At 38.7% G+C, this 20,089-nt stretch overlaps 1 protein-coding gene across 3 annotated transcripts in view; it reads right to left on the bottom strand.

The window, feature by feature from the left end:
* ADK (adenosine kinase) overlaps positions 1 to 20,089 on the bottom strand; it is a 494,505-nt gene that overhangs the window by 453,967 nt on the left and 20,449 nt on the right. For 2 of the 3 annotated variants that reach the window (XM_055325527.1, XM_055325525.1), the window contains exon 2: positions 788 to 862. In XM_055325527.1, coding sequence (XP_055181502.1) covers positions 788 to 862 — 75 coding nt within the window. Of the gene's footprint in view, positions 1 to 787; positions 863 to 18,986; positions 19,142 to 20,089 lie in introns of those variants that run through there. The other variant, XM_055325526.1, reaches the window with a different exon arrangement.

A 20,089-nucleotide genomic window follows, 5' to 3' on the forward strand; every position in this document is an offset into this window, starting at 1 on the left:
AGTTCCCAAAAGACCAGGGTACAGGACAGAGATGGGAGAAGGACAGGCAGCGATAGAGAAATGACTGCTTATTTTGTACAGATTTCGTTTTGAGGTAGACAGAGGCAATTGTTACAAACACCAGAAATGTGATGGTAGTCACTGAATTATACAATTTAAAATTGTTAAAATTATAAATCTTAAGTGAACTTTACCTCATTTTTTAAGATTGTTGCCCTATGGGTACAGAACTTGCTTTCTCATTATTAATCTTTTTTTTACTAGTTAATTTTTTCCTTGTATCAAATGGTCAGACAGCCAGAAAAATAAATACAAACTGATTTCTCAGCTAAGTTAAAAATATCAAAAATTACTCTTAAAGGAGAAAGAATATAGATTCATGACCTCTGAATTATGTCCTGCTTATTCTTCTTGTCTTCTCTAATCCCATTTCTTCTCCCATTTACATTACAGTACATGACAGACATAACACATGGACAGTAATTTAAAAATTTGGGAATTAAATCATGAGGTAAATCACATATACTTTTTCCTTGCACAGAATAAGAAATAAATTTCAAGTGAAACTAGCAATATGATTGAACAAATGTACCTAAGTTTTTCCCAGAGAAAACTGTGGTCAGTTACTCAAATGATAGTGCAACTTGCTATTAAGGAGTTTAAATTTCCTATTAAGGAGTTTAAATTTGAGTTTTCCTTCAAGTGAAGGTGCTAGAGTCTAAAGTTTTCACCAGTTTTCCTACAGATATAAGTTCCACACAGTATATGTGAAGAATTTAATACTTACTTATCAAGGAAATCCTTATCCACTACAGCAGTGATGTCAAGAAGAGGATTTCCCATTCCAAAGAGAATATTTTCACTAAAAAAAAAAAAAAACATACACACACAAATGTAAGCATAAGTTAGAAATATTTCTGAAAATAAGTTGATATATAAAATGCACACAAATATAAAAATAAAGACCTTCACTTTACTTTAAAAATAAACCTAACATACTAGCTTATTTAAACCTTTGATTTGCCTTTTACGTTTCAGATAACATTTTAGAGGTAGCACAAGCCATTTAGAAAGAATGATGACTTTTAAATTGGATGAAATAAAAGAGAAAATCAGATCAAGTGATCTTTTTCCATAATATTCAACAGCTAATGACTAAAATGCTTTTAATGCTTTTTTTTTTAAGTCTAGCATTAACAAAGTTCCATACTCAACAAACATGACAGATAATTAACTCTTTTTAGTTTGTTAGATATACAATTACCAAAAGTTATTAGAGAGGTTACAGAATTTCCTACAGGAGTCCAGCCAAAGGCCCTATTGACAAACTGGGAATGACTGTGGGGAGACTTGCACGATGGGTACCAAAAATGAAGTAATTACATTTAACAGACTTTGAAGTAGTCTATTTCCCAATCAATGATCACAGTATGGCTCAAAACCAAGGGAAAGCTAGAACTCCACTACAAGTGATGTCTTAAACAGGAGTGCAACTGATAGCAAGAAATGAACTGGTGGCCATGGTAGGGTCAGCCTTGATGGGAGGAATTCTCCTGGTTTTTCAATGAAATTTGCTTTTTATTTGCCATTGGTCTCCAGTTTGCTGAAGGTCTCTTCCAGTGGCTTCCAAACCAGTTACCATCCTTACCATTTGGATACCATCAGTAATATTAGTTAAAACTGGTACCCCATGGGGATCCCTGGGTGGCGCAGCGGTTTGGCGCCTGCCTTTGGCCCAGGGCGCGATCCTAGAGACCCAGGATCGAATCCCACATCGGGCTCCCGGTGCATGGAGCCTGCTTCTCCCTCTGCCTATGTCTCTGCGCCTCTCTCTCTCTCTCTCTCTCTGCGACTATCATAAATAAATAAAAATTAAAAAAAAAAACTGGTACCCCAGAGTTTAAGAATATGGGTTATAACCTATGATTACAGTCTATAACAATTTAGAAGACTGAATTACAGTATCATATTAAAACCACAGATTGGAGGCACCTGGGTGGCTCAGTCTGTTAAGCATCTGCCTTTGGCTCAGGTCATCATCCCATAGTTCTGGGATTGGGCACCTGGGTTGGGCTCCCTGCTCAGCAGGGAGTCTGCTTCTCCCTTTCCCCCTGCTCCCCCCCCACCATAAATAAATTAATAAACTTTAAAAAATAACAAAATAAAACCACAGATTAGACAACTATGGCTGAATATATAATAGTGATATTTGTCCTTTTCTTTTTAAAGAAAGCTGAATGGGGGAGAATTAAAAGAAAATACATTGATCTATTCAGACCTAAGTCCTATTTGTAATTAGAATAAAAATTTAATATAAAAATACAGTAAAACTTGACCATTAGAAACTTCTCTGCCTGATTTGTGTACTGTTATTCAAACGATAAAAAATTCCCAGAACTTGTTTTTTTTTTTTTTTTTTTTTTTCCAGAATTTGCTTTTAAAAAAGAAGTGTAAGGTGTTACTGGAATGCTTGGCTGTTTCTTTTTATTCAATCTTTTTTAGTGTTTGGGTCAATGTATATAGTCATGAAACCACCCCCAGAATCAAAATATGGCACATTTCTAACATCACAAAGTATCTGGCTACCCTCATGTCAATCTCTACCCCAACATGTCCTCGCTTGGTTTTAAGGAGTATAATGACATTTCTTTTTCAGAAGTCAATCCTTTGAACATCTCCTGCATTCCCAAAATAGTCCATTGCACTCCATTTGAAATTTTAGTAAAATATTAATAAATCCATGCACCCTCTGTGGGTCTAAGGTTTCTATAGTTGAATGCATATGGGAATTTACAAATTCATGGAAAAGAGGAGCACACTGAATCTCAGAATCCTGTTTAAACTTGTATTCCTAAACTTGTTTGTCTAGCAAAAGTTTTTTTTTTCCTGAATGCAAATGGACAAGAATATATTTACACAAAGCACAAGAATATGCTGGGACTGAATTGCTCAAATTTAAGACTGAAAGTTAAAAAAAAAATAAGACTGAAAGTAATTTTTTATATATTATTAAGAGTAATGATTGGGAAAAAATTTAACTGGTAATTTATTCTTTTATTATTTGTTAATAAACTAAACAACAGGCTTTGCCTTGTTGCCAAATATTACAATTCACCTAAAGTCATTGGAAGCCATTCTCCTAATAAACTAGAATTGTGTGCTTGTCATCTATTCCTTGTCATTCTCCTACTTTCACCCCAAATTTCCTCATTCAAGAGATCTGGGTGAAACTGATCCACTCCAGCCTGATTGGTTTAACCTTGAAGCACAGCAAAGCCTAAGCCAAACAGCACAGTGTATTTCTCTACTCTTACTGATCAGTCTGAGATAGGCATGTAACCTAAGCCAGGCAAATCAAAAAGGACCCCAAGACTTTTTTCTAAGAGTGCTCACATACAAAATCTCTTCCTTTCTAGTAGGTATAAATGCAAATGGTAATGTCCTCTTTAAGTACCTCAAGGTCTCCAGGTGGCTGCCTTGGGATAAATCCAACATTACAGAGGGCAGAATGGAAAAATATAAAGAAACTGGGTCATTCATGAAGTTATGGGACCAATTTAGCTTCACCTGAAATCTATACTTTCTCTGGACTTTTCAATTACAGGTAGGTTATTTTGTTGATTCCAATTTCAGATTCGTTTTCTATTACTAACAGATATAAACTGTTGTATTTCATTTTGTGAATCTGCTTTATTTTGTAATGCATTTTTTATTATAAAAGCCACAAGATTGTTAGTATTTGCATTACAAACTGTGTTCCACTGAGGAACACAAGTTCCTCTGAGGCTAAAATAAAGTCTTAACTTAGATCTCTTGGATTTTTTTGTTTTTGTTTTTAAGATTTATTTATTTATTTGACAGAGAGAGGTAGAGAGCACAAGCAAAGAGAAGGGAGATCAGGAGTGGGAGAAGCAGGCTCCCCACTGGGCAGGGGCTTGATCCCAGGATCCTGGGATGATGACCTGTGCCTAAGGCAGACACCTAACCAACTAAGCCACCCAGGCATACTAGATCTCTTGGATTTCTTTTCCTTCCCTCTGTGGGAAGGGTTATATGGATTTTACTTTTACTGTTATTGAAACAGTGAACTTGAAAAAATATGTTCAACGAGCATTTACCATTTTCTCTGTATATCTCCAACAAATGGTAATAGTAGTTTTATATATTTAAATAAATCTTATTCACAGAGGCTTTATGTCTTAACTTAATAAAATTATTTCTAATTCTTAAATTGTACACCTAAACCACTTCCCCAAAATTAATTCAATAAATATACTAGAAGATGACAATCAACATTTTAACATAAATCTTAAAAACATAATAAATTAAGATGATGTAAAAGCTGCTAGACTGGTGAATACAACTATCGGGAAGGTCACACTGCCCATGGAACTTCCATTTCCCCACTCCTAAATTGTGTGATACTGTGATTTAGAATAAGAAATGCACACTTGGCCTTCATCATGGTCCCTGGAAAAGAGCTCCTAAAAATGGAATTTCTGAGGAGTGGGATAAAGGTGTCTTGTTATGTTAATGAGGTTACTTTTGGAAAACTTGGTAACCTAAGGATGAGTGGGGGCCTGGTTGCAAAAGGAACCTCAGGTGACTAGAGGATTAGAATTTTCAGTCCCACCCTCACCTTCAGGGAGGGGAAAGGGGCTGGAGACTTGCTTCAATCACCACAGATATTATCAACTGGGCCTATGTAATGAAGCCTCCATATAAATCCAAAAGTTTGAGTTTCAGAGAGCTTCCAGACTTGTAAACATATGTGGAGATTTGGGGAAAGTGGCTCATCCACAGAACATGGAGGTTCCCATCCTTTCCCACATACCTTGCTTGGCTTATGCAATTCTTCCTTCTGGGTGTTCCTCAGTTATATCCTTTTATAATGTTAAAATAATTTCTAGGCCTAAAATGGAGCTATCTCCTTCCTGCCCAGGGTGCCTCAGGAGCAAACTAAGCTTTCGTGTTTCTGTAAATGGTCCAACTGACCAGAAATGTAGTATATTCAGTCACCTTCTCTCCTAACACCAGCCAACTCTATACTTACTTCTTTTTTTCCTTAATCTTTCCAAATAAGGTCAGATATGCAACCCTAGCCAATCACACCATTCCATTGTTGCTCCTTTTAACACTCTATAAAACATACTCTTGCCCAAAATCCCTTGGAAGGAGTACTCCACTGCATATAAGGCACTGTACTCCCTGAATCCATGCAGTTTTCTCTTGAATAAAGGACATCAAACTGTTTTAGTTTTGTCATCTGACAATAATAAACAGTAATCTAATAAGTAAAATGCTTCTCTGAGTTCTGCAAGCCACTCTAGCAAATTATTGAACCCAAGAAGAGGGTGGTGGGAATCTCTGATCTATAACTGGTTGGTCAGAAGTATAGATAATAGATGGCTGAGTCGGTTTAAACGTCCAACTCTTGGTTTCAGCTCAGGTCATAATTTCAAGGTTGTGAGATCAAGCTCAGCATCAGGCTCCACACTCAGCACACTGCAGTCTACTTGAGATTTATGACCCCTCTCCCTCCCTCTTCCTCTGCTCCTCCCCCACCCACTTGCATGCATGCTCACTCTCTAAAACTAACAAATAAATCCTTTTTAAAAAAAAAAAAAAAGTATGGGACGCCTGGGTGGCTCAGCGGTTAAGTGGGTTAAGCGTCTGCCTTCAGCTCAGGGTGTGATCCTGGAGTCCCGGGATCGAGTCCCACATCGGGCCCTCTGGATGGAGCCTGCTTCTCCCTCCGCCTGTGTCTCTGCCTCTCTCTGTGTCTCTCATAAATAAAAATATCTTTGAAAACAACAACAAAAAAAGTAGTAGTACATATAACAACCGGGACTTATGATTGGAATGTGAAGTGTGGGAGGGGACAGTTTCGTGGGACTGAGCCCTTAACTTGTGGCATCTAACACTATCTCCATATAGATAGTGTCAAAATTGAGTTAATTGCTTGGTGGTGTTGAAAAACCTATACATTGGTACTTGCCCTATGCTTCTCTTCCATCTGGTTATATATTTTATCATAAACAGGTAACAATAAACAAGTATGCATTAAACAGGTAAACATTAAAAATATAATAAATACGTAAACATTAAAAAATAAGTAAAAAAGTGTCTTAGGCTAAGTTCTCCCAAAAGCAGAGCCTGAGACAAAGGCTTATAAACAAGGCCATTATTTGAAAAGTGATTCCAAAAAGCAGAGGTGAGAGATGAGGGAGTGAAACAAGAAAAAGCAAAAGCCTATGAAGATGTTACCGAGTTGGCCACAATTACAGATAACATTCAATCTTATCACCACAGGTGACTACAGCTCAAACTTTTCTGGAAAAGTTTTGAACTGTGATTCAGAGACCCCTATCTAAAGGACAAAAGAGAGAATTTATACAGTGACTATTGTCTCCCATTACAAGAAGTATGTAGCATGGGTCCTGATGAGAAACGCTATTAGGCTCTAACTGTCCAAAGCCTGTGTGGACCCTGTTGCAGCAACAATGGCTAGCCTAAGAGATAGGGACACCTCTGTAAATGTAAAATAGCACATAAGAAGTGTCTTCATACAGTAAGCTAAAATTATACAATTATTTCTTGGGGCACTTGGCTGGCTCGGACAGAACATGTGACTCTTGATCTTGGGGTTGTTGAGTTTGAGCCTCATATTGGAGGAAGAGATTACTTTTAAAAAAATTACACAATTATTTCCAGAAGCAAATACTTTACTCTTCATCATATTATTAACAGGATTTCATTCTAATATGACAAAACCCTAATAAAAAAACACTAATTCTTCAAAATGGCCAGTTTCTTAAATACAAACACAAAATACTGTCCTGGCCAGTACATACTAAGACACGTATTACACTTCTTCAATAACAAAGAATCTATACAAATAATCTATATAAGATCATTTATTGTGATCTTGTTCTACTAGATGTAAACAAGATGGTGTCTGCTGTGGCCAAAAACTACGACTGACCCACACTGTGATTACTATTTTGTTTCAAATGTTATCAGCGACTTTTTCCAGGAATGGATGCTAAGATGAATGACACTGAACATCTTTTTTTGGTCAGTAATTTTTAAATTCCAATAATTCTGGCTCCCAGCCAACATAAATCTGTCCTATAATTATTATTTTGCTCAACAGCTAACAAATTTTATGCACTAACACAGATATCAGACTAAAAGTTCCTAAGATAAATTTGTTTAGGCTATTGATAAATTAATGTTGATCAGCCCTATGGCTAGCAAAAATGTTTACTTGCACCATGGTACCAGAATAAATACTAATAAGCTTTATATGTGAATTCTCTCTCCACTAACAAGTACTACCTTACCAGTAACTGCATTTTCTCTTTTATCAAACAGTTCTTCAACCAGTTTATCACCTAGGAACCTCCACAACATCCCACTAGCATTGCTTTTAACTATTAACTAGGCCCTCTACAAATCTTGCCTAAATCCTTATATTACTAATTTTTTTAGCCACAATAAATCCTATACAGTATCACCAGAATTGTATTATTTAAACAAACCTATTGTATTTTTCTACTTAGCCTAGCTTCCAATTATATGTAGGATAAAATCTACAACATAAATTCTTTTTTTTTTTTTAAAGCATTCTAATTTTTTTTTTTTTTTTATTTATGATAGTCACAGAGAGAGAGGCAGAGACATAGGCAGAGGGAGAAGCAGGCTCCATGCACCGGGAGCCCGATGTGGGATTCGATCCCGGGTCTCCAGGATCGCGCGCCCTGGGCCAAAGGCAGGCGCCAAACCGCTGCGCCACCTAGGGATCCCCTACAACATAAATTCTAACTAACATAAAAGATATTGAATCTAGCTAGAACCTACCAAATTTCATCAAACCTAAGATGCCATGAACTGTAATATATATGTTCCAATTTCTCATGGTGATTGGCAAGATACAGTTACAAAATTCATGCTAATATCACAGATATTATAATGGAAAGAAATGTGCATATTAAAATCAATGAAATACATTGCCTCTCTACCTTTATCTCTCACCATTCTAATACATACACAGTCTATTTGCTAATCATAATATTTCACTGTTCTCTGAAAAAGGCTGACTGTAAAATCCTTCCCTTAATTCTTTTGCCTGGCAAATTCCCATTGATCTTTTTAAATTTTTTTAAAGATTTTATTTATTTATTCATGAAAGACACACAGAGAGAGACACACAGGCAGAGACACAGGCAGAGGGAGAAGGCGGCTCCATGCAAGGAGCCCGATGTGGGACTCGATCCCGGGTCTCCAGGATCACACCTCGGGCTGCGGGCGGCGCTAAACCGCTGTGCCACCAGGGCTGCCCCATTGATCTTTTTTAAATTTCACATATGACACCTCTTTTAGAAAATCTTCTCTGCCCAATTCATACCAAAAGGTTCCCACGTAAAGGTGCACAAGTTGTCCCCTGTACAACTCCAGAGGGTGATGTTCACAGTATGGATGATAGCTTCTGGAGTTCTAAGTATTGCTGCCCTTCCTTCCAAAGTTTTATTCATTCATTCCCTCAGGTTCTGTAAGTTCTTTGATAAATTTTTTTAAGGGTTAAATGACAGAACATTAATTCAAGATAGGTTGTGATAAGTTAAAAAGAAATGCTGCGCTCCCTAAAGCAATCACTATACAATAATACAATAAAATCCAACAGAGAATATAAAATGAAAAACTACAATATACTCAACTAAGAAGGAAGGAAAGACAAAACAATATAAAGAACATATGAAAAACAAAAGGATGATATTCTAAAAACCACCCATATTAGTAATTATATTAAATGTAAATGGATTGGGCAGCCCTGGTGGCTTAGTGGTTTGGTGCTGCCTTCAGCCCAGGGTGTGATCCTGGAGACCCGGGATCGAGTCCCACGTCAGGCTCCCTGCATGGAGCCTGCTTCTCCCTCTGCCTGTGTCTCTGCCTCTCTTTCTCTCTGTGTCTCTCACGAATAAATAAACAAAATCTTTAAAAATAAATAAATGAATGAATGAATGAATGAATGAATGAATAAATAAATAAATAAATAAATAAATAAATAAATAAATAAATAAATAAATGTAAATGGATTAAACAAGTTAAACAGGGGTGCCTGGGTGACTCGGTTGGGCATCCAACTTTTGCTTTTGCACAGGTGGTGATCTCAGGGTCATGGGATTGAGCCCTGCGTCAAGCTCCATGCTCAGCATAGGATCTGCTTGAGATTCTCTCTTTCTCTTTCCTCTGCCCCTCTCTGCCTCTGCTTGCCTGTTCTGTCTCCAAATAAATAGTCAAAATATTTTAAAAAACAAAAACAAATTAAAGATCATTTACTAAAGATATACCTAAATATAAAGGCATAGAGAGTTTGAAAATAAAAGACTGAATAAAAAGATATACTATCCAAACACTAATTATAAGAAAACTGCAGTGGCTATATTATTATCATACAAGGTAGACTTTATTAAAGTATAGCTGACATGCAATGTTACATTAGTTTCAGGTGTACAACATAGTGATTCAATAATTCTATACATGTTATACTCACCACAAGAGTTGCTACCATCTGTTATCATATTCTACTACAATACTATTAACAGTAATCCCTATGCTATACAGACAAGGTAGACTTTAAAACATGGAGTGGCACCATATAAAAAGGATTTCATATAAATAAGTCATTTCATCAAGAAAATAAATGGCTTCAAAATACTTGGGGGAAAAAACTTGAGAGAAACAAATGAGACAAATACAGTCGTAATATCACTCTTTCAGTAATTGGTAAAACACAAAATAAGGAAGAAATCACACTACTGGACATTTATCCTATAAAAATGAAAACAAGTTCACATAAAAACTTTTTACACAAATGTTCACAACAGTTTTATCTGTAATAGTTAAAAAAACTGGAAATGATCAAATGTCCTTCAACAAGTGAGTGGGTAAGCTGTGGTATACCAATACAATAGACAAACACTGAATAATAAAAAGTAATGAACTACAATACAACTTGGATAGGTCTCAAAGACATACATGAGTGAAAATAAAATCTGTACTATGTGTTACATACTCTATGATTCCGTTTATATAACACTCTTAAAGTGACAAAACTATGTTGTTGAAGAACAGATCAGTAATTGCCAGGACTTGAGGAGCAGGGGTGAACATAGAGGGATAGATAACACAAAGCAGTTTCTTTGTGGTGACTGAACAGTTTGGGATCCTAACTGTGTTAATGGTTTCACTAATCTAGACATGTTAAAATGTCACAGAATTATATACCACCACCACCCCACCAATAAAAAGCTGTTTGAGCAAAAACTGGTAACATTCCAATAATACTTGTAGTTAACTTTATAGTCCTGTATCATTAGGAGAAGTTGAGTGAAGAGTGCACAGGAACTCTGTACTATTTTCTTATATTATATTATATATAATATATTATTATATTAGTATATATAATATACTATTATAACTCTGTAACTTCTTGTGAGTCTTAAAGTATTTCAAAAGAAAGAGTATATTAAAAATGTTTTAAAACACAATTAGGGTGACATTATGAGAAATAAGAGCCTCCAAAAACTCTCTTCCATTAAAGCAACAAGTTGTCAAAAAAAAAAAAAAATCAGTATTAACTTTTTCAGAACTCTAAATATTAACCAAAGGCTTACAACAATCTAGGAAGCATTAAAGAAAAAAGCCAAATCTCACTAAAAACAGCAAGCTTTGTGCCATTTTAACTTGCCCTATTCCCATCCCCCTCTTCCTAGCTCCATGGTAGCCTTAAAAAGAAAAAGCCCACAAGCACAGTGAAAACTAGAAGCCTAGCAGCTATTGGAGGGGTCAGAACAGGATTGGAGCTCTTTCAAAGCCCTATTTTCAGAGAACTGCTATTATTTGAGCTTACAGGCAGTTCTCTGAAAAACCCTACTCCGGAGGCTTCTCATTATTTGACCTGACTCAGCTTGCCCAGCTCTAACACCCTTTTCTCCAGGAGAATTTGTCAAAAACAATCAGCTGCAATTGTTTAACATCCTAGCTGTCTGAAGCAGTTGGCACAAACAAGAAGCTAACCGAAAAACTTAAAAGGAAAAGTGGGGGCATGAGATGTCCATAAAGGGTTCTGAAAAGTTCTGAATATTCCTGAGAATCTAGAAGGCCATGTACATGTGCCCAGAGCTGTGACATGCTCAAGAAAGACCTGAAAGATCCTAAACAATCATCTCTGAGCCATAAGCCTCTGCACAAGCAGGAGGAAATAAAGGTTATGGCAGAATGGTTAAGTCCCTCTGAGTGTTAAACATATGCCACAACAAGCACACAGAGCCTCTCAGCAAAGACTGGAAGACAAGTATTGGCAAGAATATGGAGAAAGTAGAATCCTCAAGCATTGCTGTTGAAAATGTGCAGCTAGCTTGAAAAAAAGTTGGGCAGTTTCTTGAAAAAGTAAACATATATTTACCATATGCCCCAGCGACTCCACTCCTAAGTACTAGTAATGAAAACATGTGACAGCACCAAAACATACACGAATGTTTATAGCAGCATTATTCATAATATACAAGTGGAAATACAAATATCCATCAAGAGATAGAGAAAATGTAGTATATATATGGGGGCGCCTGGGTGGCTCAATCAGTTAAGCGTCTGACTTCAGCTTAGGTCTTGATCCCAGGGTCCTAGAATGGAGCCCCTCAGCAGGGAATCTGCTTCTCCCTCTCCCCCTCCTCCACTTTGTGCTCACACACATGCTCTCTTTCCTGCTCAAATAATAAAATATTTTAAAAAATAAAATGTGTTATATACATACTATAGATTATTCAGCCATAAGAAGGAATGAAATGCTGATACATGCAACAACATAAATGAACTTTGAGAACATTATACTCAATGAAAGAAGCCAGACACAAAAGGCCAAATAGGATTCTGCTTAATGAAACATCCAAAATATGGCAAATTCACAAAGTTTCCCTGGTTTGCAAGGAAAGGGGCAGAGGAACTGGAGATTAACTGGTAACAGATACAAGGTTTAGTTTTGGGGTGATGAAAATGTTCTGGAATTAGTGGTAATGGTTGTACAACCTTGTGATATAGTAAAAACCATTGAGCTGTTGAGTTTAAAATGGTAGATTTTAGGGTATGTGAATTATCTCAATTAAATAACAGTTAATAACAGTTAAGTGAACAAAACAACTAAACTTGACCTATCTGATATAGAACACTACACCCGGTAACTGCTATATTCATTTATTTAATTAAAGGTGTGCACAACGTCTATACTGAAAACCTCAAAATATTGCTGAGTGAAATTAAAGAGTAAAGAGACAGGAAACATTCAGCAGAACAGACTATAAGCTATGCCATGAAACTAACCTCTAAATGACCTATAGATCTGAGATATCACAATTAAAAGTAGAAAATAATTTGAACTGAACACACATATCAAAATTTGTAGGATGTGGGGGACCTGGGTGGCTCAGTCCATTAACTTTATACGAAGTTCTACAACAGGCAAACCAGTATTACTGAAAGAAGTCAGAAAAATGTTGCCTGGATGGGACAGGTAGTAGGATTGACTGAAAAGATGCAGAGTAGATAAACATGTTTTATATATTGACCTAAGTTGTAGTTATATAAATAAATATATATACTCATATTCAAAATTCAGTGAACTTGGGAACTGTGATTTTAACTGTATGTAAATTATATCACTGGCATTTTTTTTCACTAGCCAAGTGAACAGACCAGGGAAATACCTGGGTCCCTTAGTTTCTGTAAGTCCAATCCTTCCATTTGTATTCTTTTTTTTTTTTTTTTCTTCCATTTGTATTCTGAATATACCTTCCTGCATGCTCAAGAAAATGATCTCTGATACAGTAACTCATTTAATATAGCTTTTTTAACAAAAATAAAATTTATACTCTCCTCTACTGAGATACTAACATGTAATCTCTTTTTGACAGGAAAAAAAAATCTCTTCTCTCTGTCCAGCATCATCCTACATGACTCTACAACATAAATGTAGATGTTCAAATTTCAGCCCTCCCCCCAAAAAAATCCACATATATCAACTAATAGTAGTTGTAGTAGTCCCTGCTGCTTGTTACAGCAAAACATTTCTAAAAGACTATGCTCTGTGAAATCGTAAGTGCCCCTAAACCAGATAAAATTGTTCATTTTTTTTTTTAGTAAGCCCTATAACCAACATGGGGCTTGAACTCATGACCCTGAGATCAAGAGTTGCATGTTCTTCCAACTAAGCCAGCCAGGCACCCCAAAATTGTTCATTTTAAATTCAATTTTCAGAAGCACATATGTAACATGACTAATACATATAACGTGTAGCGTAAGCATTTTTATAGGTTACTTTTTTTTATGTTATTGTCTTTAAATCCTCACAATAACCCCATAGGATAGGCATTACAATTATTTCTGTTTAACAAAAACAGGAGGTTCAAAGGATTTTATAATCTGCAAAAGGCCAAATAAATGATTCCCAACTTCAAATTATGTGCTTCCATGTTTAATATACTACATCTAGACATCCAGAACTCTTAGTACAATAAAAATGTCTGACTAATGAAAACTACCCATGTCTAACCAAAAAGAAGCTAATATTCCACTATCTTATGGTCCTATTTCAAAGAACATTTCAATGACCAAAATCTACTACAACAAAACTATTACAGAGTGTAAGTAGGTGACCAGATAATTTATTACCCAAACAGGACACTTTTGAGAATAAAGGAAGATTAATAATTTTGCCAGGATAACCAGCATGATGCAGGACTGTCCTGGGCAAACTGAGACATATGGTCATCCTATTTATAAGCTAGCTTTGCTATTTAAAAATAAAAACTCATACTTATGTTTTATTGTAGTATTGTTAAAATAACAATTTAAAACCAAGTAGGCATGAAGAGATAAAGAAACATGATTGTTAACGAATGATGGAGGAAAGGGTTAAAGTTCAAACAGTCTAGGCAATCATTTTGGTTCCCTTTTATCTTTAACAGTTCTTAATGTAGCAATACAGTGGCTGGAAAGATTTGTAGTTAGAAAACCTTGTATGCCTTTTCAAACAAAGATGACCTATTTACAAATATGAGCATTAACAACTGACAACATTGCACAGTTCTGGAAAATAAAGATTTCTGTTTTAGTTCTTCAGAATATTTCATAAATGAAACAATTTCATTTTATTTTAAAAGCTCATTTGCAGGGCGCCTGGGTGGCTTGGTCCATTAAGCATCTGACTTCCAACTCAGGTCATGATCCTGGGGTTCTCGGATTGAACCAGGCCCAGGGATTGAGCCCCACGTTGGGCTCCCTGCTCAATGAGGAGCCTGCTTCTCCCTCTACCTCTGCCCCTCCACCCTGCTTGAGCTCTCTCACAGCAGGCTTTGTCTCCCTCTCTCTCAAATAAATAAAGAAAATCTTTAAAAAAATAAATAAAAGCTCATCTACCTAAGAAGTCCTATAGCATAAAAAAGTTTGCATAGTAATCTGAAATTTACAATTCTTATAAAAGACACAGGTCCTGCAAGGAGTCTGAAAATTCTATTTAAAGGCTCCAAAGAAAAAAAATAAAATAAAATAAAGGCTCCAAAGAAACCAACTCAACAAAGCAAGGCAGTTTCAATCTTAGCCACATTTTAGTCTCCGTATGAATGTTCGCCATCTGAGTGGCTTGGCAGATCTTATTGGATACATCTCAAAAGTCTTGAGTGTTAGGAGAAAAATACCCTAAGACCCAACCCACAGCCCACATAAATTTTCCAATGTAGGCCTAATCCACAAAAGTAGTTCCAGAATCATCATGTAGGGTACAATCATGTCAAGTCCCAGAATAGAGCAAATCTGACCTGTCTAGGCAGGCCAAAGAATAGGGTTCCTTAGCTCTATAGCAAACACTCTCCCCGTCTCCCTTTTTCCTAGTCTTCTCTGGCACAAAATCAAGCTCTAAAGCAGTGTTCAAAATCAGACTAGGCAGTGATGTTAAGAAAACAAGGCAATATTCATAGCAGTATTTTGAAACAGTGTTGCTCAATGAAAAGCACATAAAGTAGGAGCCAAAAGACCTAAGTTCTATCTTAAGCTCTACCACTGCCTAACTAGGACATACCCTTCACTTTGAGCCTCAAGGTCCAGTATAGAGACAGGAAAAGGGAAAAATGCCCTCTAAGATTCTCATTGAACTAGTCATGACACTGCACATTTTCCCAATGTCTCCTGAATTTAACTCCAGCATCAACTTTCCTATTGGGTCAATTAAAAAATGACAAAAGTATCAATTTATCAAACATGTTCTATCATTTCCCAAATTAAGGTCAACTGGAATCTGATATATAAGAAAAAACAAAAGTTATTCTTCAAAAGGATTATTGGTTTTAGAGGCTGTAATTCAGACTCTTCAACAGTAATGATGCAGCAGAGTAGAATATAAACAGCAAGTTGAAGAGACAGTATCTACAGCCAAATTCATTCAAAGATCTTAAGTTTAAAAAAATACTTTTGATTTAAATCATTATTTATGAATTTTGAATAGATGAATGCTACACTGTAAAGGGCACTGAACCAGGTATCTAGAGATCTGGATTCTAGTTCAAGATCTGCAACTGTTTGGTTGAGCTTAAACAAATAACAGTATCTCCTAGCTTCAGTTTCTTGAAACGTAAGGGAGTTTGCTTCCTACTTTAAAATTTAAACTTGGGCAGCCCCAGTGGCGCAGGGGTTTAGCGCCGCCTGCAGCCCAGGGCGTGATCCTGGAGACCCTGGATCGAGTCCCATGTCAGGCTCTCTGTATGATGCCTGCTTCTCCCTCTGCCTGTGTCTCTGCCTCTCTCTCTCTCTCTCTATGAATGAATAAATAAAATCTTTAAAAAATAGAAAAAATAAAATTTAAATTTTTTCAGATAACACTATTCTCTATGAGATTCAAATTGCTTTAATGACAGAATTTTTATAAACTTATAAAATGCCCTAAAATTTATTTTTTTTGTTTTTTTTTTTGTTTTTTTAATGCCCTAAAATTTAAAAGCACTTTCATACCTACCTCACAACATAGTGAGATACATATTAGTATCATCATCACTGAGTATTTCATTAAACAAATATCCAGAGAAGAAAAGGAAAATGGTTAACTCAAAAAAAAAGAAAAAGACTCTCAGAACCCAGGTATGCTGACCATGGTCCTCATTGGCTTCCAATCTTACATTCTGTCATTGCAAAGAGTTACATATTACAATATTTAGGAATGAGTGTTTTTTTTAAAAGGTCTTATTTATTTATTCATGAGAGACACACACAGAGAGGGAGAGGCAGAGACACAGGCAGAGGGAGAAGCAGGCTCCATGCAGTGAGCCCCAATGTGGGACTCGATCCCGCATCTCCAGGATCAGGCCCTGACCTGAAGGTGGTGCTAAACTGCTGAGCCACCGGGGCTGCCCAGGAACAAATATTTCAAGTGGTGTAAAAAGCACCATTGGACATAAAGTCAGATTTGGATAATTTTTTATCTTGATCACTCTCCTCACCAGAAAAAGCCAATCAATAATACCTATCTTTTGGGCCACTATTAGACTAGGCACAAAATGGAAGCAAGCCTAACATTACCATGTTGGTGAAAACTAAAGTTGACACAATTGCACTGAATGCAGTCCTCAGTGGAAAGTGGCTGGTATCTGTAGGACCAACTCGTGCAGAGCTGCCTCAACTTCAGTAGTCTCCCTGTCTACTCATCAACCTAAGTTCTAAGTTATCAAGCTCCTTAGAGGACTAGAGTAAAGCAAAAAAGTTGCTATAATTGTTTCTCACAATACTTGACAAATTTTGTTCATAGAAACAGCTTTTTCAGGAAATTTAAGTAGCATATTGTTCCTATAAAAGTATCATGCAGTGTACTGCATCATGGATGTCTGGATTCAATCCCTAACTGCTACTAAATGATTTCAAACCAGGCACCCAACTTCTCTTGGTCTGTTTCCTCAGGTGTAAATGTGGTATCTGGTTTATATAACATATTTAAGGGGCACATGTGTGGCTCTGATGGTTAAGAGTATGTCTTTGGCTCAGGTCATGATCTCCAAGCCCTGGGACAGAGCCCCAAATTGGGCTCCCAGATCAATGGGGAGTCTCCCTCTCCCCCTGCCTGTCCCCCTGCTTGTACTCTCCCTCTCTGTCAAATGAATAAAAAATCTTAAAAAAAAAAAAATATTTGGGACGCCTGGGCGGCTCAGCGGTTGAGCGTCCGCCTTCAGCTCAGGGTGTGATCCTGGAGTCCCGGGATGGAGTCCCACATCGGGCTCCCTGCAAGGAGCCTGCTTCTCCCTCTGCCTAGGTCTCTGCCTCTCTCTCTATCTCTGTGTCTCTCATGAATAAATAAAATCTTTAAAAAAAAACATTTAAAAAAATTGTGGGGGTCATCACTATAGTTCAAGACTATGTAAATTGCAAACTAAATCTGAAGAAACCATAAAATTTAACTATTAGCAATTATGATCCTTCCATTAAGTCAAATAAGGCTGATATGAAGCCTTATTCAGTCTTGAACACAACAGCCATTAGACGCCCAACATTAAAACACCCATCCTGTTGTCACATGCCAAGGAGTAGAAGCTTTAGATTTGTGTTTCTCCACTGAAGAGCAACCAGGAAGACAATGGTCAATTAGTTCTTATGTGAGTCCACATAAGAACGGGTTCTGAACACAGAAAGTATTTGACTCACACTCCTAATTAGCAGCAGGCTGCAAGGATGGGAATGGAAATGGGAGTGGGGTGAGGGGAGATTTACTTGGTTTGACAGCATAATGTTAATTCGTCTTAAAACGCTGTTAACATAAAAGCTAGACTCTTAGGTCCCAATATAACTTACTGTGAAACCTTTCCAGGTGGGTCTCCGAGTTCTAGTACCTGGATTTCTCCTCCTGCATAATGAGGTGAGTACTCGTTGTCTGTGTCCGGATATTACACAATTTAAGAAAGAAAGTGTATCTGAGATCAGCACAGTCGCATCTTGTCTTACCTGAGGATTAGGTTCCCAAGTCATCTCTTAAATATTATATAGTCAATATTACCAATAAGAAACCGTTAAATCACCAAGGCTAAGACGGCTGGAAGCTCACAGACCAAAAATTAATTTATTTTATTCTCTTCACAGTTTGTGCTGGAGCCTCCCCTTCTCTGGGACAATGAATGCCAAGGTCTACTTTAAAAGAAGCGGCTCAGAACTCTGGGTAAATAAAGCAATTTATCTCTTTTTATAAATAGTCGCATTAGCATAAACATTCAGTCTAGCTACCTGCCGAGAAAGTGGAGCTGCCATCATTAACAAAAAAAAAAAAAAATCTTCACAACTTTGGAAGAGCTACTGGGGGCAAGTCTCCTCCCGTTCACTGCTCTCAGTCTACACCTACCGCCTCACCAAAGTCATTCCACTCGTGACTCTCAGATAAAAGTAGGTAGACAGATGGCACCTTGGGGAACCAGAGTACGGATTCCAGCCACAAGCTAACCTTTGAGGGACACACAATTTCGCAACTTAGGGGCGATCAATCTGCTTCAGGGAAGGGCCAAATATGCTGGTCTGCTCATGGACACCAACGAAGTTGTCAGAGGGTATGACATGCAAGCATGGCCACACACGGTCCACGTCACACTTCCTCAGGCGCTGGGTCACCCCTGAGGGGTTAAAGGTGCTGCATTTTTTTCCCCATGAGAAATCCACTACAAATCCTGGAATCCGGGCGAGGGTCACCTCAGCGGTGCGGCTAGTTAACAGGGCTCCGCCATGTGCCCGAGACCCAAAAACTTCTGAGAGCAGAAATGACCAAATGGAAAGTGCAGCGAGAACCTCCCAGGTGAGGCGACCCGTCCACCGGGGGCTGCAGACCGCTCCAGGGAGGCGGCGGCAGTTCTCAGCAGGCGGGAGGCTACCGCCCAGCAGGCGAGCACCGCAGGCTGCCGCCCTCTCGTTACCTGATGGACGTCATGGCTCCACTTTCCTGCCCCTCGCTCCAGCGTTCGCCTCAGGCTCGGCGTCCGCACGGGCGGCGGCGGCAGCAGGTACCACGGCAACTGCTCCTCGGCTCCGGCGCTCGGCGACCGGGAGCGCGTCCTCACACACCCCGCACGCCCGCGGCCCCCGCCGAGCCGGCCCCATGCGCTGATTGGCCGCGCCGCGAGGGGGCGGGCGCTCCGCCCACGGCCGGCGGCCGGAGAGGAGCCCCGGGCGCCGCCCGCGTGTCTCGCGTCCGCTCCCTGGCTCGCCGGCTCGCCGGGTGGCTAGCGGGCGCGGTGGCCATCTTGGGTCTTGGTAACAAGGTTCCCCCCATCCCCGGCTGGTGGGGCATGAGGTTGGGTGCCCGCCTCAAAAATGGCCGCCCCGATTGGCAACCGGTTTGTCAGTCACATGGCCACGGTCTACCTCTGCGCTCAGGTCGCTTGAACGCGGCTTGGGGCGCGGACGCTGTCGGGCAGCCCTCGCGGATGGGACTGAACAGCCTGGAAAACCCATCTGCGGCCACCTCCTGGGGGGACCTCGGCCCGGGGGAAACCGAACGCGTGGCAACAGCAGCATGTGTTGAATTCGAACTCGCAGCCTCTCAGAATCAGTTGCTGTGTCCGGTGGTCCCCCAGCGTTCTTGGACTTCAGAAACACTTAGAACGGCTTATTTAACGCGGAAGTGTCCAGGGCCCACTGTAAGCTTTGTGCCTCAGAATCTAGAAAAGGTGAGGCCCACCTGAGGCCCAGGTGCTGCAGGTACACAAAGTTTCAAAGCCTCTGGGCCAATTAGCCCACTTAAATGATACTGCTCGCCACGCTTAATTGTCAAATTACCACACTTTTCTGAAAAGTATGCAAAGCTCTGAAGCAAGCATCTAATGCCACAGAAGCGGGGGGGGGGGGGGGGGCAGAAATGAAAGGACCCTAACTCCTGGCCCTAACCTTACAATTTAGTGGGGCCAAAGGGTTAAGAAACTGATTCTGAACCAATAAGGAGACAGGTAAATTTCAACTGCGGTAAAGATCAGAGGGAGCAAAATCACTGTAGGCTTTATGACCTAAATAGCTTTCTTTA

The sequence above is a fragment of the Nyctereutes procyonoides genome, unplaced genomic scaffold, assembly GCF_905146905.1.
Source record: "Nyctereutes procyonoides isolate TBG_1078 unplaced genomic scaffold, NYPRO_anot_genome, whole genome shotgun sequence".
Classification (NCBI taxonomy): domain Eukaryota; kingdom Metazoa; phylum Chordata; class Mammalia; order Carnivora; family Canidae; genus Nyctereutes; species Nyctereutes procyonoides.